The sequence below is a fragment of the Oncorhynchus clarkii genome, chromosome 19 (assembly GCF_045791955.1).
Source record: "Oncorhynchus clarkii lewisi isolate Uvic-CL-2024 chromosome 19, UVic_Ocla_1.0, whole genome shotgun sequence".
Taxonomy (NCBI): Eukaryota; Metazoa; Chordata; class Actinopteri; order Salmoniformes; family Salmonidae; genus Oncorhynchus; species Oncorhynchus clarkii.
Genome location: NC_092165.1, coordinates 53394676 through 53418531, shown reverse-complemented (window position 1 = coordinate 53418531; position 23856 = coordinate 53394676). Strand labels below are relative to the sequence as shown.

General features: G+C 40.8%; 1 protein-coding gene across 3 annotated transcripts in view; it reads right to left on the bottom strand.

Moving 5' to 3' along the window:
• Window positions 1-23856, bottom strand: part of LOC139375370 (unconventional myosin-VI-like) — a 106538-nt gene that overhangs the window by 57935 nt on the left and 24747 nt on the right. For all 3 annotated transcript variants that reach the window (XM_071117092.1, XM_071117093.1, XM_071117091.1), the window contains exons 3-10: window positions 15339-15408; window positions 14301-14374; window positions 13844-13973; window positions 13576-13681; window positions 6722-6777; window positions 6535-6632; window positions 4571-4735; window positions 2987-3067 (exon numbers count right to left, since the gene is read on the bottom strand). In XM_071117092.1, coding sequence (XP_070973193.1) covers window positions 2987-3067; window positions 4571-4735; window positions 6535-6632; window positions 6722-6777; window positions 13576-13681; window positions 13844-13973; window positions 14301-14374; window positions 15339-15408 — 780 coding nt within the window. The remainder of the gene's footprint in view (window positions 1-2986; window positions 3068-4570; window positions 4736-6534; window positions 6633-6721; window positions 6778-13575; window positions 13682-13843; window positions 13974-14300; window positions 14375-15338; window positions 15409-23856) is intronic.

Genomic DNA, 23856 nt, shown 5'->3' with positions numbered 1-23856 from the left:
GGTTCATAGCCTTCACTTGGTTCATAGCCTTCACTTGGTTCATAGCCTTCACTTGGATCATAGCCTTCACTTGGATCATAGCCTTCACTTGGATCATAGCCTTCACTTGGATCATAGCCTTCACTTGGATCATAGCCTTCACTTGGATCATAGCCTTCACTTGGTTCATAGCCTTCACTTGGTTCATAGCCTTCACTTGGTTCATAGCCTTCACTTGGTTCATAGCCTTCACTTGGTTCATAGCCTTCACTTGGTTCATAGCCTTCACTTGGATCATAGCCTTCACTTGGATCATAGCCTTCACTTGGATCATAGCCTTCACTTGGATCATAGCCTTCACTGTTCAGTCTGTCATGGAAACTTACAGGTGTTCCTAATGTTTTGTCCCTCAGTGTAGTTTATGCCCAGTTCGGAAGGAAAATGCTTGTATGGAAAAAGTAGTTTCATATAATCTGTTGCACACATCAATGCGGTAATTTACCGGTCTATAGCCGAGTGAAGCGCTGTTTCTGTGCAGAGAATCATCGTTAACACCCACGAGCTAGAAACTCTGTTTAATTCATTCTGTTAATGTTTTCCTTTGTTCATACTTCCCACGTTGTGTCGGAGTGCCGTGTGTCCCGTCTGTGTCATTTGGGTTGGGTCTACGCACACTGTAGATGCGCGTGTGTGTACATGGAAGTGGTCACGTTTGTTTTAGACAGAATGTTTGTAAAGAGGTAATTACGAGGATGCCAGGTACATTTGTATTAGCCAGGTGTTGGTGTTCTATTGCCCTACATATTGGTATGTTCCAGGAAGTGTACCTTGGGCTTGTTTTGGAGAGTAATTAAGTTATGTTTTAGAATTCAAGTGGTTAGGCTCCTTGAGCCAGGTACACCCACAACTTGTAAGAGCTATGGAAGCTACAGGGTAAGCCTGTTTTAAGCTTTTATTATATATTTATTTAACCTTTATTTAACTAGGTAAGTCAGTTAAGAACAAATTCTTATTTACAATGACGGACTTGTTCAGGGGCAGAACGACAGATTTTTACCTTGTCAGCTTTACCTTGTCAGCTCGGGGATTCGATCTTGCAACCTTTCGGTTACTAGTCCAACGCTCTAACCACTAGGCCACCTGCCGCATGGAGTTTGTTATTTTGTTTTGAGAAGTAAGTCTATTGTCTACCTGTTTTGTAAATATTCATTGCCGCTAGCACTATTGAACACTGTGAATAAATATGGACACCTTTGCACCAGAACTTTCGGCCGCCTTCTGAATATCTGCCCTTAAGACCGCATCTCTGCGTTACCTGTTTCACACGGACATATCAAATGCTCGCTCTCACTATCCCAGTATCAGAAATGAGAAATCCACCACTGACAGATATAAGCAGAGGTATAGAAAAGTACAGTGGATTTGTGATTTCTGGTTTGAAGGAGGGCTGGAGGAAGCAGAAACAGAGGCACACCAAAGCGAATGTCACAGTGTTACGTTGTTCAATACTACTACAGCAGGGATTTTTCTACTATTGAAATCCCAAATAGTCACCAAAAATATATATCTGGGATGGAAAAACACTTTCAGTGTAAACCAAGACTAAAACCAGATAAACTATGTAGAAAAGACAATGGAACTATATATATATATATATATATATTTTTTAAATAATATAATCTTTCAGAACTAGCAATCACCAAAATAAAAGCGAGACAGTCGGGGAGAATTGAACATGTAAAAAAATAAATGTATATATAGTATTGATTTTGTTATAATGTTTGAGCAAAGAACACTTAGAATGGCACGACATTAGCTATAAAACTGAAACAATTTCTCTCAGCTCCATGGAGAAATGTGTAGAATCGCAGGAAATTGGCTTAAATATTAAAACATTTCCACTGACCAGTCATAAGTATGTATCTGTAACAATATCTATTTAGACTGACAATACACCACACTGTGACATTCTGAGCCAGATAGAAACTAGACAACAAAGAAAAAAATGGCAAAACCCCATCCATGCACATTGATAAAGAAACATGCTCTGCATAAGGTCCTGCTTGCACTACAATCCCATGCATGTGAAGCTGAGTCTCTCCTCAGGGTTCACATCGTGAATAATACACGGAGCGTCTCCTACAGAAAGCGTCATCACCTTATTATCCTGCATTACATTGACCCGAGGCAGGGCAAAGAGACGCACAACAACCTTGATTAGTAACACGCCAAGTGTCATGAGATCATTGCTCTCTCAACACACTGAGTAGAAGCTGTGAAAAGGTACACTTGGTTAATTGTCAAAATGGTAAAAACATAGACCAACTCAAACAGGTCTACATAGGAATATAACATATAACATTCACACATAGCCTACAAGAGATTGGCCAGACTTTCACCTGTGCCAATGTTTCTATTTCTTTTCCTTTTTTGTGCACAATAAATGTTTAATAAGCAAACAATGATACATGTTCCTACTTTACACAGTGAAATTAATGTATTGGTAACACACCCGAGGGACAAAAATGGTGCGTTATTCTTATGAGAGTTAACAACACAATTAATCACATTTCCTGCATGGGCAAAATTAGAATTATTTTCACATCTGACATAATGTAATCAAAAAACACAGACCTCAACTAATTCTGAAACAACAAATTCTCATTTGATTTGGATTTTTTTTGCCCAATTTCCATACGTGCAATAATTTACTTAAGAGCTTTCTCTCATATCAATGTTCAGTGAACGTACAGTACAATAACGTTTGGAACGCAAGATGTTGATTTCTGAAGACAAACCTTGATACAGTTTTGCATGAAAACCTGGCCCAAAAAGTCTATATATTTATACGACTAAATAAATGACTACTCAGTCCTTAAAGTTCATATTCACATTCAATTCAAAGCCATTTGTGGCCAAGATGATTTGGAATAAATCAAGCACTACCAGCTGTGAAGGCCCTGACTGGTCAGAGAGGTAAAACAGAATAGGCTGAAAGGTACAGTACCTCAGGACTCTTGCGATTCTGCATGATCTGTTTGTCTGTGTCCTTGCTGGCAAAGTATCTTGTGCATCCTCGATTCAAATACTACGAAGACAAAGGAGAACACACACAAACAATTAGCATTCAATAAATAACATAAGTGTAGATAGACAAACCATATAAGCCAAACTATGTGGGATATGTTTATAAAATTGAGAGATATAGACGTCGGCAGAACATATGACTTGAATGAGACTGACGACGACTTGGAACAAGAGAGTAAAAGTGGCTTATGTGCCAAGTGAATGAGGTAGCATTAGGGATAATAGTGCTTTTTCATAGCAAGTCTGGTCGTGTATACCTATCCTCAGCCAGTATCTCTGCTCTCTCAACTCCAGTATTGATGCTAATAAATTATTTGTTTAATTTAGTAATTAATTAATTTTGTAGAGTAACAATAAATTCAAAAACAGTGGCATTGCTTTTTGTCATGTTCAATGAACTATCTATTATGTAAAAGTGGCTTCACGGTTGGCTTGGTTTTAATAGCTTTGGAATGAATTGCCTCTGTTGATGTGACTGTCTCCGTGGAGACTTGATATAATCGTACTGTGAAAAATACCCAAAACAACAACTATAGTTGTTGAAGCATTGTTATAGCGTTGTTTAGAGCGCAGGTGAAATTAACCAAATAATTGAGGTAATCCCCTAACACCTTTAGTGTGTTAGTTCTAGAACACCAATCACAGTTCTATTACATCACAAATCCCATATTCACAAACATACGCTTAGTTTCACTGGGGGCTCAGCTGGAACAGAGAAATGCCTAACAAATACTAAGTAGGTGCAGACTCTCTCCACTTTCAAACAAGTAACAGACTTTAGTTTGTTGGATATAGCACACATGACATCTCGTGGTCATGTAGAGAATAGCGTAACACTACTAACCAGACATAGGCCTGTATTTGGGGCAGTTGAGAACATGGTGGAAAGCCTCTGTTGTCTAGGACTACTTTTACACTATTTGGCAGTAAGATTATGTCAAGAGGAAAAATGAAGACACAGTGATGCCAAAACTTTGGTGGTTTACCCAATAAATTACTGTGAGCTTGTAATATAGTGTGCAACTAGTTATTTTTATAGCATACAGTTAATTTGCCATTAGTCAGCACCTCTACACTAAATAATTGTCTCTGGGTGTGTGCCAACTCATACTTTTTAGTGGAAAATGTACAACTAAAAAAGAAAAAAAAACACTGGAAAATGTCCACCATTTTCGATTGACGATTCAATGGAGTTTTTCCATTGACACAATTTGCTTCACGGTGGAAGAATTTGGCAGCGGGATTTGTGTCGCTTCATTAGGCAGGGAGAGGAACAGGCGACCATTAGGCAGGGAGAGGAACAGATGACCTCCCTCTCTCAAAGAACTCAGTGAGGCATGTGGAACAGGTCTATTTGCAGCATTCTTTCAAAAGGACTCATCCATCCATTCTCTCAACTTGGTATGCAAAGACTTGACACTCTCTGGTTACACTCTTCAGTGATACACCGGTCGTGTTCTCTCTCTGTGTGTGTGTGTGTGGTGTGTGTGTGTGTGTGTCTGACCCTGAAGCTGTCAGGGGAGTCAAGGTGCAGCTTCTGTCTGATGTCTTCAGAGGCTCCGGCACACAGCCTGTAGAAGATGTGGTAGTTCCTCTCCTCTTTACTCTGCATGCAGATCCTTGACTTTTCCAGCAGGTAGTGGGACACGAAGCCACCTACCACATTATTCTGTTACACACACACACACACACACACACACACACACACACACACAAAATGTAGGCCGATGAAGCAACAATTAAATTGGCCAACACACTGCAATGCATTACATACAGTGCCTTGCGAAAGTATTCGGCCTCCTTGAACTTTGCGACCTTTTGCAACATTTCAGGCTTCAAACATAAACATATAAAACTGTATTTTTTTGTGAAGAATCAACAACAAGTGGGACACAATCATGAAGTGGAACGACATTTATTGGATATTTCAAACTTTTTTAACAAATCAAAAACTGAAAAATTGGGCGTGCAAAATTATTCAGCCCCCTTAAGTTAATACTTTGTAGCGCCACCTTTCGCTGCGATTACAGCTGTAAGTCGCTTGGGGTATGTCTCTATCAGTTTTGCACATCGAGAGACTGAAATTTTTTCCCATTCCTCCTTGCAAAACAGCTCGAGCTCAGTGAGGTTGGATGGAGAGCATTTGTGAACAGCAGTTTTCAGTTCTTTCCACAGATTCTCGATTGGATTCTGGTCTGGACTTTGACTAGGCCATTCTAACACCTGGATATGTTTATTTTTGAACCATTCCATTGTAGATTTTGCTTTATGTTTTGGATCATTGTCTTGTTGGAAGACAAATCTCCGTCCCAGTCTCAGGTCTTTTGCAGACTCCATCAGGTTTTCTTCCAGAATGGTCCTGTATTTGGCTCCATCCATCTTCCCATCAATTTTAACCATCTTCCCTGTCCCTGCTGAAGAAAAGCAGGCCCAAACCATGATGCTGCCACCACCATGTTTGACAGTGGGGATGGTGTGTTCATGGTGATGAGCTGTGTTGCTTTTACGCCAAACATAACGTTTTGCATTGTTGCCAAAAAGTTCAATTTTGGTTTCATCTGACCAGAGCACCTTCTTCCACATGTTTGGTGTGTCTCCCAGGTGGCTTGTGGCAAACTTTAAACAACACTTTTTATGGATATCTTTAAGAAATGGCTTTCTTCTTGCCACTCTTCCATAAAGGCCAGATTTGTGCAATATACGACTGATTGTTGTCCTATGGACAGAGTCTCCCACCTCAGCTGTAGATCTCTGCAGTTCATCCAGAGTGATCATGGGCCTCTTGGCTGCATCTCTGATCAGTCTTCTCCTTGTATGAGCTGAAAGTTTAGAGGAACGGCCAGGTCTTGGTAGATTTGCAGTGGTCTGATACTCCTTCCATTTCAATATTATCGCGTGCACAGTGCTCCTTGGGATGTTTAAATCTTGGGAAATCTTTTTGTATCCAAATCCGGCTTTAAACTTCTTCACAACAGTATCTCGGACCTGCCTGGTGTGTTCCTTGTTCTTCATGATGCTCTCTGCGCTTTTAACGGACCTCTGAGACTATCACAGTGCAGGTGCATTTATACAGAGACTTGATTACACACAGGTGGATTGTATTTATCATCATTAGTCATTTAGGTCAACATTGGATCATTCAGAGATCCTCACTGAACTTCTGGAGAGAGTTTGCTGCACTGAAAGTAAAGGGGCTGAATAATTTTGCACGCCCAATTTTTCAGTTTTTGAATTGTTAAAAAAGTTTGAAATATCCAATAAATGTCGTTCCACTTCATGATTGTGTCCCACTTGTTGTTGATTCTTCACAAAAAAATACAGTTTTATATCTTTATGTTTGAAGCCTGAAATGTGGCAAAAGGTCGCAAAGTTCAAGGGGGCCGAATACTTTCGCAAGGCACTGTACATTGAAAATACTGAAATTCCTTATGACGAAAAAATGTTTTTCCACAGAAAATGATGGCTAACCTTTTCATTGAAGTGGATTTCCACAAATTTTCCAAAACGACTGCTGTTGTTATTCCGGACTGTCTTGGCGTTTCCAAATGCCTCTAGCAGGGGGTTTGCTGAAATTCACAAGCACAAAATAAGTATTTGGGATCTCTTCAACTTTAGAAGAGAAAGTATGATTAGGAAGTTATATGTTAAATCCTACCTTCAACAATTCTCTCATCAATATCTTGCCCAGTGCCGTATGACGTTGTTAAATATCTATGGGATGAATGTCAGAAGATATGAAGATTAACAACAATGCTACAGTATATGAAGTTAATGTTTGGACATGAGGTATACTACAGAAAACATGGCTTACTCATTGACAACCAATGTCATTATACACAACATGCTAAGTTTGGTTAAAGGTAGAATCAACTAGATGACATGGCAAAGAACTGTAACGCTTCACTCACACAGTTACACAATGTATTATGTGTATGTGTTCTTCATGCAGTTTCAAAGTGGTAGCTACAGGACTAGGGCTGTTACGGTGACCATATTACCCCCACACCGGATGTCACGATTCATGACTGCAGTCAAATTTCACCTGACCGTTGAGTCCCGGTAATCTACTCCTATGTGCGCTGTAGGCTACATGAATGGCTCTGATACGTTGGTATTACCCAACTCGCTAACAACCACCAGGTCGGTATTCAGTGCGCCATTGTCTCTAAATCACTCTGACATCAATGCAAATATAATTGAAAATCACATCAAACAATTATCAAAACAGTTATAATCTTTTGAAATTCACTGCTATATTGTTTGACCTGTGATGGATCAACTTGAAGGAAAAAGTGAAACAGGTTGAAACTGAGGGGTGTTGGGTTCGGAGAATATGAAATATACTTATTCATGTCACTGATGGAGTGCTGAGGTTTAGAGGGTCTACACCAGAAGTTAACGGTTATAGGAGAAAGGTATATAGTGTGTGGAACTAAGCTTGGAATGTGTTGAGTGCAGGGAAGCCATGGATTAAGATGGAGGGGGGTTGAGGTCAGGTCACCTTATGGGAAAAATAAAAAGTATACTAGTGTCCTGCCTAGCAGTAAAGAACAATGTTTGTACAGACGGGTAGGAGGGGACTCAGCCTATGAGGAACGGTTAAATATCAGTGCTTGTCTGAATGCAGCTGTACTGACCCTCTGGGAAAAATTAAACTTGGTTAAGCTTTCATAATGTCCGTTGAGTGATTTACTCTGAGAATTAGAACAGTGGAAAAAATGGTTGTTGTGGATCTTATTTCAATTCCAAACAACAAAATAGACAGCTTTCTCAAAGGTGATTATTAATTCAAAACATTTAAGTTGCCGCATGTAGAACACCCAGACCCATATTAGAGCTTATGCATACGCCTATAGCCCAAGCCCGAAAGAAAAGCCTGAATTAAAATAATGATTGTGCCTTTATACAATACATAGCCTAATAGACTACCACATATTACGCAATGTAGAAAAACATATTTAAGATGTCTTCAGTACATTTGGTCGAGCCTATACAGGGCCTATACAAGTATTGCCAGCAGCATACCACCCTGCACACCACTGCTGGCTTGCTTCTGAAGCTAAGCAGGGTTGGTTCTGGTCAGTTCCTGGATGAGATACCAGATGCTGCTGGAAGTGGTGTTGGAGGGTCATTAGGAGGCACACTTTCCTCTGGTCTAAAAAAATATCCCAATGCCCCAGGGCAGTGATTGGGGACACTGCCCTGTGTAGGGTGCGGTCTTTCGGATGGGACGTTAAACGGGTGTCCTGACTCTCTGAGGTCATTAAAGATCCCATGGCACTTACCGTAAGAGTTAACCCCAGTGTCCTGGCTAAATTCCCAATCTGGCCCTCAAACCATCACGGTCACCTAATAATCCCCAGTTTACAATTGGCTCGTTCATCCCCCTCCTCTCCCCTGTAACTATTCCCCAGGTCGTTGCTGCAAATGAGAACGTGTTCTCAGTCAACTTACTTGGTAAAATAAGAGATAAACAAACAAAAAAAATCAGACATTGACTTTTACCACATTTTGTTGCCTTATTCCCAAAAAATTGATAGTCTCCCCCCCCATTAATCTACACACAAATTACAAAAGTTTTTAGAAATGTTTGCAAATGTATTCAAAATACAAAAGTATTTGGACCCTTTACTCAGTACTTTGTTGAAACACCTTTGGCAGCGATTACAACATGGAGTCTTCTTGGCACACCTGTATTTGGGTTTTATCTCTCAGTCTTCTCTGCAGATCCTCTCCAGCTCTGTCAGGTTGGTTGGAGAGCATCGCTGCACGGCTATTTTCAGGTCTCTTCAGAGATGTTTGATCGGGTTCAAGTCCGGGCACCAGCTGGGCCACTCAAGGACATTCAGATAATTGCCCCGAAGCCACTCCTGTCTTGTATTGGCTGTGTGCTTAGGGTCATTGTCCTGTTGGAAGGTGAATCTTCTCCCTAGTCGGAGGTCCTGAGAGCTCTGGGTCAGGTTTTCATCAAGGACATCGCTGTACTTTGCTCTGTTCATCTTTCCCTCGATCCTGACTAGCCTCCCAGTCCCTGACTCTGAAAAACATCCACACGGCATGATGCTGCCACCACCATGCTTCACCGTAGTGATGGTGAAGTGTCCTTCAGGCGTGACACTTGGCATTAAGGCCAAATAGTTCAATCTTGGTTTCATCAGACCACATAATCTTGTTTCTCATGGTCTGAGAATCCTTTAGGTGCCTTTTGGAAAACTCCAACCGGACTGTCATGTGCCTTTTACTGAGGCATATGACCATAAAGGCCTGAATGGTAGACAGCTGCAGCGATGGTCCATAGAGGAACTCTGGAGCTCTGACAGTGACCATTGTGTGTTCTTGGTCACCTCCCTGTCCAAGGCCCTTCTCCCCCGATTGCTCAGTTTGGCCGGGTGGCCAGCTCTAGGATGATGGAGGCCACTGGGTTCTTGGGGATCTTCAATGCTGCAGAAAAGCTTTGGTACCCTTCCCCAGATATGTGCCTCGACACAATACTGTCTCGGAGCTCCACGGACAATTCCTTCAACCTCGTGGCTTTGTTTTTGCTCTGACATGTACTGTCAACTGTGGGACTTTATATAGACAGGTATGCCCCTTTTCAAAACATCTCCAATCAATTGAATTTACCACAGGTGGACTCCAATCAAGTTGTCGAAACATCTCAAGGATGATCAATGGAAACAGGATGCACTTGAGCTTAATTTTGAGTCTAATTTTGAGTTTAATTTTGAGTCTAAGGGTCTTCTGTTTTTTATTTGCAAACATTTCTAAAAAACGTTTTTTCCTTTGTCATTATTGGGTATTGTGTGTAGATTGATGATGGAAAAAAATATAATTGAATATATTTTAGAATAAGGCTGTAACGTAACAAAATGTGGAAAAAGACGAGGGATCTGAATACTTTCCGAATGTATTGTAGCACAAAACAAACTCAAGTAATCGCATTTGAGTATGGACTGTAATATTATGCATACTGGAAGGACTGGTTACCGTATGCTAAGCTCGAAACTTTCTATCCATTAGTCTGGGAGAACATAGGCCTATGCGATGCTGTTGGTACATTGATTGTTCAGGGCGGCTTACAGAGTAGGCTAGTTAGCCTACAATTACAGTGAATTTGTATTTGATTTTGGATAGTCTAGTAATAAGGAATTTCCATAATTAATAGCCTGACATTACATTTAGCTACAGAATGTCTCACCACTGTGCGTATTTCCATCTCCTTCATTCCTTTCTCCAGCGTGCAGTGAGGGACTGTCAACAGTTTAATGACATTTGTTTTGTTGTGAAAACATGTTACTATCGATGTTCCCAAATAGATTTTACTTGGTTTCCCAAATTAAGCACTGGGTAGCTTCAGGAACAGGTTTGGAGAGCCCATGGCATGCAGAGTTTGGGCAGAATATCACCTGTCGCACAGTGAGAGGCTGGCTGCTCCTCAAACAATGGTTGATGCGTAGAGTGAAATAAGGGTTCTTATAACCCCAGACATTTCTATATGCAATCACTTGTGAAAGTAGAATTTTGATGGTTGCCACTAAAAAGAGGAGCTTTCTACTGCTACTATATGCATTTCTTAGCTACTAAAATTAAGCACATTGCTCCACTGTAAAACCAGAGTAGCATACACGGCATGATTGAAAAAGGAACCGGGAAGGCGCAGCCTCCATTCACTATTCAAGTGCATATGGACGACATGTATTTTTCCCCCTGCCACTGTTTCTGCCAATTTGATAATGGGACATTCTAAATCAAATTTCATGCCTTTACTAATATAAGATTAAATTGAGAAATTTGAGAGAACAGCGTATTAAGCCTGAGGCCAGGAACAAAGCACAAGCTTTTTTGCAACTTTTTCAAATCATAAATATAGTTGATTCATGCAGCCCAAGGTTTGTATAATTCACAACTAACGTTTCCAAATAACCCAATCTAGCATATAGGACCTATTTCAAATAGCCACTTCACTCGCTGGGGAATAGGAAAAATATCCATTCTATTTCATTCAGCTAAGATCAATTATTTGTAACTTTTTGTATTGTTTGTTGGTTTGGCAATGCCACTGTCAGCCAGAAAAACATGCTGAGAAGGATTATTACCACAGCAAGCAAGGTACTTGGAGTCAAACAGACAGGCCTGGATGAGATCTTTAAGGTCAGGGCCCTCCGTAAGGCTCACAAAATAATTTTAGACCCAAGCCATCCGCTGTACCTGGACTTTCAATTACTCCCCTCTGGGCGCAGGTATAGGGCACCCCTCAGCAGGAAAAACAGAACGAGACAATAGTTTCTGCCAGGCGTGATATCCCTCCTAAATAGCTCGGGCGAATGTTCCCATTGACCCTGTAAGGCCAGCAGGCTAGTCTTTTCTTTTTTTAAATATTTTATTTCTTCTTATTATTATTTTTTGGTACGTAACTGTTACGAAAGTTGTATTGTCAATCTTGTTTTGTATTTAACCTGTTGAGTCTATAGGGGCGCTATTTCATTATTGGATAAAAAAACGTGCCCGTTTTAAGCGCAATATTTTGTCACGAAAAGATGCTCGACTATGCATATAATTGACAGTCTAACGTTTCCAAAACTGCAAAGATATTATCTGTGAGTGCCACAGAACTCATTCTACAGGCGAAACCAAGATGAAACTTCAAACAGGAAATGAGCAGAATCTCTGAAGCTCTGTTTTCAAATGTCTGCTTATATGCTGTGAATGCAGCAGGAACGAGCCTGCGCTTTCTGTCGTTTCTTCAAGATGTCTGCAGCATTGTGACGTATTTGTAGGCATATCATTGGAAGATTGGCCATAAGAGACTACATTTTCCAGGGGTACGCCCGGTGTCCTTTGTCTAAATTGGTGCGTAATCTCCAGTTGCGGTCATTTTCTCCTGGGATTCAGAACAGAAAGCACACTTCCACGAAGGAGATATCATCGAAGAGATATGTGAAAAACACCTTGAGGATTGGTTCTAAACAACGTTTGCCATGTTTCAGTCGATATTATGGAGTTAATTTGGAAAAAAGTTTGGCAAATTGATGACTGGATTTTCGTTTTTTTTTGGTAGCCAAACGTGACGCACCAAACGGAGCGATTTCTCCTAAACAAATAATCTTTCAGGAAAAACTGAACATTTGCAATCTAACATAGTCTCCTCATTGAAAACATCTGAAGTTCTTCAAAGGTAAATTATTTTATTTGAATGCTTTTCTGGTTTTTGTGAAAATGTTGCCTGCTAATTGCTAACGCTAATGCTAAATGCTACGCTAGCTACTGTTACACAAATGATTGTTTTCCTATGGTTGAGAAGCATATTTTGAAAATCTGAGATGACAGTGTTGTTAACAAAAGGCTAAGCTTGAGAGCTAGCATATTTATTTCATTTCATTTGCGATTTTCATGAATAGTTAACGTTGCGTTATGCTAATGAGCTTGCAGGGATAAATACACTCCTGGATACAGGTTTTTTTGGTAGCCAAACGTGATTTACAAAACGGAGCGATTTCTAATACACAAAGAATCTTTTTGGAAAAACTGAACATTTGCTATCTAACTGAGAGTGTCCTCATTGAAAACATCTGAAGTTCTTCAAAGGTAAATTATTTTATTTGAAGGCTTTTCTTGTTTTTGTGAAAATGTTGCATGCTGAATGCTACGCTAAATGCTACGCTAGGTATCAATACTCTTACACAAATGCCTGTTTTGCTATGGTTGAAAAGCATATTTTGAAAATCTGAGATGACAGTGTTGTTAACAAAAGGCTAAGCTTGAGAGCTAGCATATTTATTTCATTTCATTTGCGATTTTCATGAATAGTTAACGTTGCGTTATGGTAATGAGCTTAGGTCTATAAATAGGATCCCGGATCCGGGTTTGCTCGCCGCAACTGGTTAAACGCCACTTTAAATGTGTACATGACACTGCAACAAAATTTCCCCATGGGGACAATAAAGTCAGTAAGTAAGTTATATTCTTCTTACTACAAAATCATAATATAAAATAAATGACACAGGATTTATAAGCATATCTTGTCTGCTAAATGAACTACATAATAGATTTAAGGATATATTGTCAGCTGATGAACAAGTTAATGGATTTATAAGCATATCTTGTCTGCTAAATGAACTAGATATTGGATATATTGTGAAAGTGTGTGTTAAATTGATTTATTAGTCTATTTTTAAATGTAGATGTTCCAAAGGCACGCATCTGCTGCTTGTATGAGTGGAGGCCTGGAGATGCTTAACATGTTTATGTTAATTAGCGGTCAATTACCGTGAGCCCGGCAGTCATTTGCATGACAGTTACCAGCTGACAAAGTTTCATGACCGTCACAGCCCTATACATGACCAAAACATTGGCGGAAGTTTAGCCTTGAGCTTAAGCGTTCTAAGTTGTTGTGGAAATTTCCCCAGTGTTTACTTTGTGCATGCAATGTAATCTTGTTGAGTCTACCTTTAAGATTAGTATGGTTTTCTGTAATAACTAACACAATCATAGTGGTCCTTTAGCCCAAACCTGAGGACAAACTTAGTGTTTTCTGTCTTCCCGGCCCCAGATTCTCCAGACACTACGATAGACTGGCTCATCTTCAGGACTCTCATGTCCCGGTAGGCCTTGTCCGCTGAAAAATCATCAATCATGTAACGGATATGATGCTTTGACAACACCTAGCCTTAATTGAAATGTAACTCAAATATAGCCATTGCTTTAAACAGACTATATTTATGTCCAGAAACCAGGCAGTATAGCAGCCATTGTTGTAATAATAGATATGTGCGCTCACCGATTGCGTAGACGTGAGGTGGTAGAGTGCCCAGGGAACGGCCACGATAAGACTTGATGGTCTCTGGAACGTACAGTTTGGGGATGTCATAGTAAGGGTTCACAGCAATCAAGATGTTGGCGACGTATGTCTGTGTTGTTACAAAAAAAATAATCACATTAGATAGAGCAGTGGTTCTTCACCTTTTTCAGTTACTGTACCACCAAGTACATGTTGCTTTTCCTGCAGTACACCCTCATGAATTTTACCAATCTATGGTCTCATGAGTCTTCTCAAGTACCCCTTGTGGATAGGCCAAGTATCCCAGGGGTCTTAGTTCCTCTAGTTGAGAACCACCGACATTTTCACAACTTGATGAGAAACTAGGCCTATGACCACCAGATGTCTCTTTTACAGGAAGAGAGAGGTTCATCTTCAAGGCCTAGGATTAATGTACCATTGATTTGGAATGTCTTACATAGATCTTGTCTTTACTATACCGCACTCGGACGTTGTTTAAGAGCGTGCCTTCATTCAGGTACATAAGAGAACCTGAAAGAAAAACAAAAGTCTCTCGTGAGGAAGCATCCTTTAAAAAGTTACATACACAAACCTTAAGTCCATATCAACTTGAGGATAAAGGAAAGTTGTTTACATTTTAGTAATTTAGCTGACGCGCTTATCCAAAGCAACTTACAGGAGCAATTACAGGAGCAATGTGCCCTTGATACATTTTTCACCTAGTCGGCTCAGGGATTTGAACCAGCAACCTTTGAGTTACCGACCCAATGGCCTTAACCACTAGGCTAACAGGCTGAGTACAAAATACATTTTGAAATATATATTATTCAATTATTGCACCCACACTGCTCACGTGCGCCAACGAGCGTCTGCGTTGCCAAGGGCTAAAATAGAAGTCACTTCTATTTGTGACACAGATTGCGTTGCAAGTCCTGCTTCTCCCATCTTCTCATTGTTTATAGAAGCAGGTACCCACGTGCCATCTCCTCATTGGTTATACCCATGTGGGTGACTGAAAAATGAACGGGGTCAGTGGCGATAATGCACCTAATTTATGAAACTTGCCAATCGCAATATAAAGTCAAGAGAAGAAAACGCCTAGGAGAAGGAAAGATGACTAGAAATGATTCGGTTGACCGTTTTGTGTGGATTAATTGGCGGCGTACAGGACCTTGTGCATTTCAGGTAAAATAACAACTCAAAGTTTATATCCCAGGACAAATAAGCTAGCAACAGCAAACTAGCTAAATAGGACAAATTAGCTAGCAAGTGAAAGCTAGCTAGCTAAATTACCATAAATGTTTAATGCTTTTCGACCTGTCCCCCAATTAATGTAATTGGTTCAGAGTTTGTTTTGATATTTTCACCTGCGTGTCGTGATCACGTTTGGTTTGGGGGGACAAAATAAATGTATGCACGATGGAGCACGATGGAGCACAATGGCGCACGCGTGCAGCCGGTTTGGGTTCCGTGTAAATTGTGACTATGAACTTACAGTTGTCCTCCATATGTTTGTTGACGTCTTCCTCAGCAGGGAACACTTGGTTCATAGGAGCCAGAAAGGTCTGCAACATCAAAAGCACTTCTGTTATACTAACATTAACATCTAAACATTCTCATGAGAAGTCTTGCACCAATTGTCGTGTATTTGAATAGCCAGTCCATTTCATGTCTCATAAGGGCCTACTGAAAATGTTCTACTTCAACCTGGTCATTAGCAATGCATTAACATAGTAACAAAAATCAACGTTTGAGTGTTTGTTGTCAAGTTCATCAATTAAGTCTCTGATATTCTCGCAGTAGGCTACTATACAGTCTGAGGTAATGGCAAAACATTGAAAGGAACAAGTTGCTTGTGAGAGAAACAATGGGAGGGACATGGCAGGCTGATAAATAATTTGGTGGGAGGGAAACAGGATATGAGCTGTGTGTGTGTGTCTGGCCAGTGCTATGAGTTTAGATACGGCTCTGTACTGTTACTGTGAGAACAGAACATTATTTACAACACCCTACACACATCGTGACAGGCCTAAACACACCCTCCTGCCCAGTACATTTTATGTAGTGCTACGAGTGTGTGTGTGTGTGTCCCACTGGCACAAACAGCATGTACGTGAAAATAAGCTTTAGCTTTTTGAGCCACAGCACCTAGCTGCCAGCCCAAACAAAAATGGGTACAAAACTTCCCGCTAACAAGACATAGCCAGGATACTGCTCTGACAGAGAATTATGCTGGGCAGAGCTGTGGCTTTAATGAGCTGTGGCTTTACACTCAATGAGCCCCTGTATCCCTTAGTGACTGGTCCAGGGCCTGTTTTGCTGTTAACCAGCTCATAGCGGTTTCTGGTAAAAAAAATATATATATATAGCTGGGAAAAAAAACGGGAAAAAAAACATTCCTTACAAATCTGTCAGTTAAACTGGAGATATCTGTGGTGGAAGGTGACAGAAATAGAGCGGTGTTTGTCAGACAATGAGACATCCCCAAAAGCAGTATTCTCACAAAATTGTCTGTAGCGTTCAAACGGTTTGGCCTACAAGGTATTATAACCCCTTTATGGAAGGGTGAGACTCTCACAAACACGATTTGCTCTACGACCCCCACAAACATCTCTGGGGCTCATCTGAAGTCGGTACAGCCGATCTGCCAACTTCTGTCTGTAGCATCCAAACAGTTTGGGCTACACACTAATTCCTCTGTGGAAAGGTGAGACTCTCACGAACATATCAGTTATTTTTCTCTAGGACGCCCACAGGCCTCAAAAGACTCGTCTGAAGGTCCCCTAGTACCAGCTGAACATTTTTTATGGAAGTATACATATTATGGAGACTGTTTAGTGTCAAAAATGTATTTAACATGTACAAAATGAATACATTCCTGATATCTCTCAGATACAAGCCATACAGTTCAGAACAAACTTCCTTTAGATTATTTTTTAACCTGTTGTTCCATGTAGTGAATCTGTTATTCAATGCGTTTGGATGGGCTAATAGCAGTAAGGCCAAATCAACATTTATTAAATAGATAGTATATATATCTATAGAGATATATATACACATACACACACATTTCAAGGGGTCTTGGTATGACCTTAAAAAAATTCCATATAGCTTAGTAGAACCCCCCCTCCCACAGACAGGGCTTAGCCTGTAACAGGTTAAGGATAACTGTAACCAGGGAGGGCACTAAGAGTTAACTAACTACTCTGCTGTTAGCTTGCTATACACCATACAGGCTTTTGTTGTTGTGAATATCAGGCTCATTCAGTGAAAGCAATGCACTGGGGAGTGACCTAAGGTGTAGTGCAACAGGTGGCTCCTTTTCCTCTAATGATCTTTCCCTCCCAGTAACACAATCACCACACCTGCTGCTGCTGCTCACATGACTTATTGATTGCCTATGTTAGTGACACTGGTACAACGCAGGGCTGTTTTACATGCTCTCATATTGCTTACGTTTGACATATTATCGGTTTATACATCTCTGTAATTCAGGTTAGGGCTGGGCGATATAGTTAAAAGGCCTGTGCCAGAGGACCTGAGGGACCTACTGGGTCCACAACTTAAAAGCATGTCTGACATATATTGGGGTGCACAATCAGTGATTGATTTAAAAACCAATAGAAGTATCTTGAAATTAAGTTAAAAACTCACAGGCAGTCAAGTCAATGCAGAGACCTTAAAACCAATGTAATGCGTGCTCTGTCTGGTCTTGGTCAGTACCCATGCTGCATCATTCTGTATGTTTGGTAGTTGACCAATATTTATTTTATTTCACCTTTATTTAACCAGGTAGGCTAGTTGAGAACAAGTTCTCATTTACAACTGCGACCTGGCCAAGATAAAGCAAAGCAGTTTGACACATACAGAGTTACACATGGAATAAACAAACATACAGTCAATAATACAGAAGAAAAAGTCTATACACAGTGTGTGCAAATGAGGTGAGATAAGGGAGGTAAGTCAATAAATAGGCCATGGTGGTGAAGTAATTACAATATTGGAATTAAACACTGGAATGGTAGATGTGCAGAAGATGAATGTGCAAGTAGAGATACTGGGGTGCAAAGGAGCAAGATAAATAAATAAATGCAGTATGGGGATGAGGTAGTTGGATGGGCTATTTACAGATGGGCTATGTACAGGTGCAGTGATCTGTGAGCTGCTCTGACAGCTGGTGCTTAAAGCTAGTGAGGGAGATATGAGTCTCCAGCTTCAGTGATTTTTGCAGTTCGTTCCAGTCATTGGCAGCAGAGAACTGGAAGGAAAGGCGGCCTAGGTATTTGTCCACAAGTAGTGGAGTAGTGGAGTTTGTCCACAAGTAGTGGAGTAGTGATGCTGGACAGGCGGGCTGGTGCGGGCAGCGATCGGTTGAAGCGCATGCATTTAGTTTTACTTTGTAACGTTTATCTTTGGAAGGAGACCAAGGTGCAGCGTGGTAAGTGTTCATGATTCTTTAAAAAGAATAACGAACGTCACGTTCTGCAGGCTTCACAGAGCTAACAAAAAACAAGATCCCACAAACACCAAAAGGAGAATGACAACTTATATGTGATCCCCAATCAGAGACAACGATAAACAGCTGCCTCTGATTGGGAACCACACTCAAAAAAAAAAAAATAGAAAACATAGAAATAAAGAAACTAGAATGCCCACCCTAGTCACACCCTGGCCTAACCAAAATAGAGAATAAAAGCCTCTCTATGGCCAGGGCGTGACATACTTGCATGTAAGAGCAGTTGGAGGCTGAGAGCAGTTGAAGCTCGTCTGGAGGTTAGTTAACACAGTGTCCAAAGAAGGGCCAGAAGTATACAGAATGGTGTCGTCTGTGTAAAGGTGGATCAGAGAATCACCAACAGCAAGAGCGACATCCTTGATGTATACAGAGAAGAGAGCCGGCCCGAGAATTGAACCCTGTGGCACCACCATAAAGACTGCCAGAGGTCCGGACAACAGGCCCTCCGATTTGACACACTGAACTCTATCAGAGAAGTAGCATTTTCCCTGTTTTTTGCCCAAGTGGGACGCAACCGTCCCCTATACCATAAGAAGTTAAGAACACATTCTTATTTTCAATGACGGCCTAGGTACAGTGGGTTAACTGCCTTGTTCAGGGGACAGATTTTTACCTTGTCAGCTCGGGGATTCAATCTTGCAACCTTACAGTTAACTAGTCCAACGCTCTAACCACCTGCCTCACGAGTAGCCTGCCTGTAACGCGAATGCAGTAAGAAGCCAAGGTAAGTTGCTGGCTAGCATTAAATGTATCTTATAAAAAACAATCAAACATAATCACTAGTTAAACTAGTAATATCATCAACCATGTGTTATGAGTTATCTAGCGTGTCCTGCGTTGCATATAATCGATGCGGTGCGCATTCGCGAAAAAGGACTGTCGTTGCTCCAACGTGTACCTAACCATAAACATCAATGCCTTTCCTAAAATCAATACACAGAAGTATATATTTTTAAACCTGCATATTTAGCTAAAAGAAATCCAGGTTAGCAGGCAAAATTAACCAGGTGAAAATGTGTCACTTCTCTTGCGTTCATTGCACGCAGAGTGTTGTAATTGTCATTATTACAAATACATATATGTATTTTTTAAATCGTCCCGATTAATCGGTATCGGCTTTTTTTGGTCCTCCAAAATCATAAATCGGTCGACCTCTAGTTGATGCACTCAAAATCTGTAGCAACTTCAGAGGTAAGATAGTGTTAATGCTTTCAGTTCTACCCTGTGCTATGGGCAACATGGTTGTAAAAAAAAAAATACAGAGCGGTGATCAGATAAAGCAACATCAACAATAGAGAATGTCTAAAGCCCCATGGTAATAACCAGGTCCAGTATGGCCAGTTATGGGTGGGCTTAGTAACATGTTGGATAAAGTCCAAAGAGCTCAAAAGATTCATACATTCATGGGCTTTGGTGTCAGTCTCTTTGTCAACATGTATATTAAAATCACCCAACAATGACTTTATCATAGTTCAATGGCAGACAAGGACAATAGACAACAGTTCATTGAAATCAGTAAAGAAACAAACAAAGCTTATTTAGAGAAAACATGGAGATATACACTGAGGGGCTGTTTTGCGGACACAGATTAAGCAGGATCCTTGACGAAATTCAAATTTTAAACTGGATTATCTGAAATTGCATTTCTCAGACATGGTTTAAAATAGTCTCAGACTTGCCCTAGTCTAGATTTAAAAAGTCTGATTTCCAGAAGGACAATTAGAGTTAATCTAGATCTAAGTGAAGGCTTAAATTAAACCTGGCCAGAGGCAGGCTTAACTTCAGATTAATGGATGTTGGCCGTCAGGTTGACCTTGGCAATGGAGGAGAATGGATTACCTGGACTATTTCAATGAAGATCAAAAAGCACCACCAAGGCCAGACAGAAGGGCAGTTATAGACATGAGCAAACTACAGAATTGTTTAGGATAAAATACATTTGTAGTTCTCCAACACTATTGCACGTTGGACGAGTGCAACTCGTGACTTTAGGATTTCCAAAACTCCTCTTTGAATGCTCAGCTTGAAGGAGGACAATAGCGGAATCATACTTGGTGACTAGGGGTATGCACAGACCAACTTCATGTTTACCCCCCCATCTTTATGCAATAGGACATGAGCAAAAACAGTACAACCATGCTCCTATCTGCAAAAAATTTATAGTAGAGTCATTTCCAGAGTCTCAGAAACACATTGCTCTTTCAACCAAGATGCTGCTGTATTGTCATAATTGCAACAGCAGTGCTTGACAATTACCTCAAACAGCATGGATGACCAGATCCTCGCATTGAAGAGGATGACCCAGATGTTCCCATGGTTGAGGCAGACAATGACAGCAATGGACAAACCTGCAGAGATGCTTTTGCTATGCTGCACTTCTCACAACAAAGATAGATCAAGCTTGTGGAAGTTAAGTTTGTGGAAATGTGAAATTAATGTAGATGAATAACACATTAGATCTGGTAAAAGATAATAAGAACAAAAAAACATGTTTATTTTTATTGTTCCATCTTTGAAATGCAAGAGAAAGGCCATACATTCAGAGAGGACTATACTGTAGGTGTAATTTAGATTAGTTTCAGACTGATCCAGTAAAGAATTACATTACTGCACAATATTTTGTATGAAGTCTGCCAGGAATTGGCCTAAATGTGCCAAATTGGGCAATTGATACATGTTCAAGTCCAAAAATAGAGACCATACAAAAATGCTTTGGTAATAAAAAATGTACATTTACACACTCCCAGGAATGTAATCATTAGCTTATATATTAACTTTCACACATCTAGATGGCCGGAGGGGTGAGTGTGGAGCCAGAGACAGCAGGGGTTCAAACTGGTTCAAACAGTTCCTACCTTTGCACATAAAATAAATGTTTATCAAACAAACCTGTACTACATTTTATCTCTGGGACCCTCAGGATGACAAATCAGAGCAAGATCACTGAATGTAAGTACATTATTTACCTTCAGAGGTGAACGTATAAAACCAGAAGTGTGTTGTTGTTGTGCACTCTCCTCAAATAATAGCATGCTATTGTGTCACTGTAATAGCTACTGTTAATTGGACACTGCAGTTAGAATAACAAGAATTTAAGCTTTCTGCCCATATAAGACATGTCTATGTCCCGGAAAGTTGGCTGTTTAAGACAAAGCTATGGTGATCTATCTCTAGAAAATGATTACATGGCTGCATTAGAGAACATTATTTCTTCAAGAGTTGAGTTCATAAGATACTTTTTATTATGGGAATGCAAGAGATGACTGACAACATTACATATTCCCTGCAGTCCTGAGATGGCACATGTTGAATGAATGTGTCCCCCATCTGAACATCATCGGGGATACCTTCCAGGGGTTGCTGGCTATCAATGATCCCGGTCAACAAGTACCCCAGCTCATCTGTCTCTGGTCTTACTGTGGGACAGCCACCAGTCTTGAAACACTCCCTACGAGCAACAGCATTTGTCTTCTTTAAGTAAATTTGTATGTTTTTCCACAAGAAATTAAAAAGACAATATAGGAATAATACTAGTAATTACGTATGATATTGTTTGTGTTATATTTCTGTCACACGAATACATTTAGGCCCCACTGTGTTGTGTTACACAAGAAAACTAACATTTCAAAGTGACTGATTTGTAAAAGAGGACCGAGCACACCCCCATTCTCATCGACGGGGCTGTAGTGGAGCAGGTTGAGAGCTTCAAGTTCCTTGGTGTCCACATCACCAACAAACTAACATTGTCCAAGCACACCAAGACAGTCGTGAAGAGGGCACGACAAAAACCTATTCCCCCTCAGGGGACTGAAGATTTGACATGGGTCCTCAGATCCTCAAAAAGTTCTACAGCTGCACCATCAAGAGCATCCTGACTGGTTGCATCACTGCCTGGTATGACAACTGCTCGGCCTCCGACCGCAAGACACTACAGAGGGTAGTGCGAACGGCCCAGTACATCACTGGGGCCAAGCTTCCTGCCATCCAGGACCTCTACACCAGGCGGTGTCAAAGGAAGGTCCTAAAAATTGTCAGAATCCAGCCACCCTAGTCATCGACTGTTCTCTCTGCTACCACACAGGAAGCGGTACCGGAGAGCCAAGTCTAGGTCCAAGAGGCTACTAAACAGTTTCTACCCCAAGCCATAAGACTCCTGAACATCTAATCAAATGGCTACCCAGACTATTTGCATCCCCCCCCACCCCTTTACACCACTGCCAATCTCTGTTGTTATCATCTATGCATAGTCACTTTAATAACTCCTACACCTACATGTACATATTACCTCAACTAAGCGGTGCCGCCGCACAATGAATCTGTACCGATACCCCCCTGTATATAGACTCCACATTGAATCTGTACCGATACCCCCCTGTATATAGTCTCCACATTTAATCTGTACCGATACCCCCCTGTATATTGTCTCCACATTGAATCTGTACCGATACCCCCCTGTATATTGTCTCCACATTGAATCTGTACCGATACCCCCCTGTATATTGTCTCCACATTGAATCTGTACCGATACCCAGTGTATATTGTCTCAACATTGAATCTGTACCGATACCCCCCTGTATATTGTCTCCACATTGAATCTGTACCGATACCCCCCTGTATATTGTCTCCACATTGAATCTGTACCGATACCCCCTTGTATATAGTCTCCACATTGAATCTGTATCGATACCCTTCCTGTATATTGTCTCCACATTGAATCTGTACCGATACCCCCCTGTATATAGTCTCCACATTGAATCTGTATCGATACCCTCCCTGTATATTGTCTCCACATTGAATCTGTATCGATACCCCCCCTGTATATAGTCTCCACATTGAATCTGTACCGATACCCCCCTGTATATAGTCTCCACATTGAATCTGTATCGATACCCTCCCTGTATATAGTCTCCACATTGAATCTGTACCGATACCCCCCTGTATATAGTCTCCACATTGAATCTGTACCGATACCCCCCTGTATATAGTCTCCACATTGAATCTGTACCGATACCCCCCTGGATATAGTCTCCACATTGAATCTGTATCGATACCCCCCTGCATATTGTCTCAACATTGAATCTGTACCGATACCCCCCTGTATATTGTCTCCACATTGAATCTGTACCGATACCCCCCTGTATATTGTCTCCACATTGAATCTGTACCGATACCCCCTTGTATATAGTCTCCACATTGAATCTGTATCGATACCCTTCCTGTATATTGTCTCCACATTGAATCTGTACCGATACCCCCCTGTATATAGTCTCCACATTGAATCTGTATCGATACCCTCCCTGTATATTGTCTCCACATTGAATCTGTACCGATACCCCCCTGTATATAGTCTCCACATTGAATCTGTATCGATACCCTCCCTGTATATAGTCTCCACATTGAATCTGTACCGATACCCCCCTGTATATAGTCTCCACATTGAATCTGTACCGATACCCCCCTGTATATAGTCTCCACATTGAATCTGTATCGATACCCC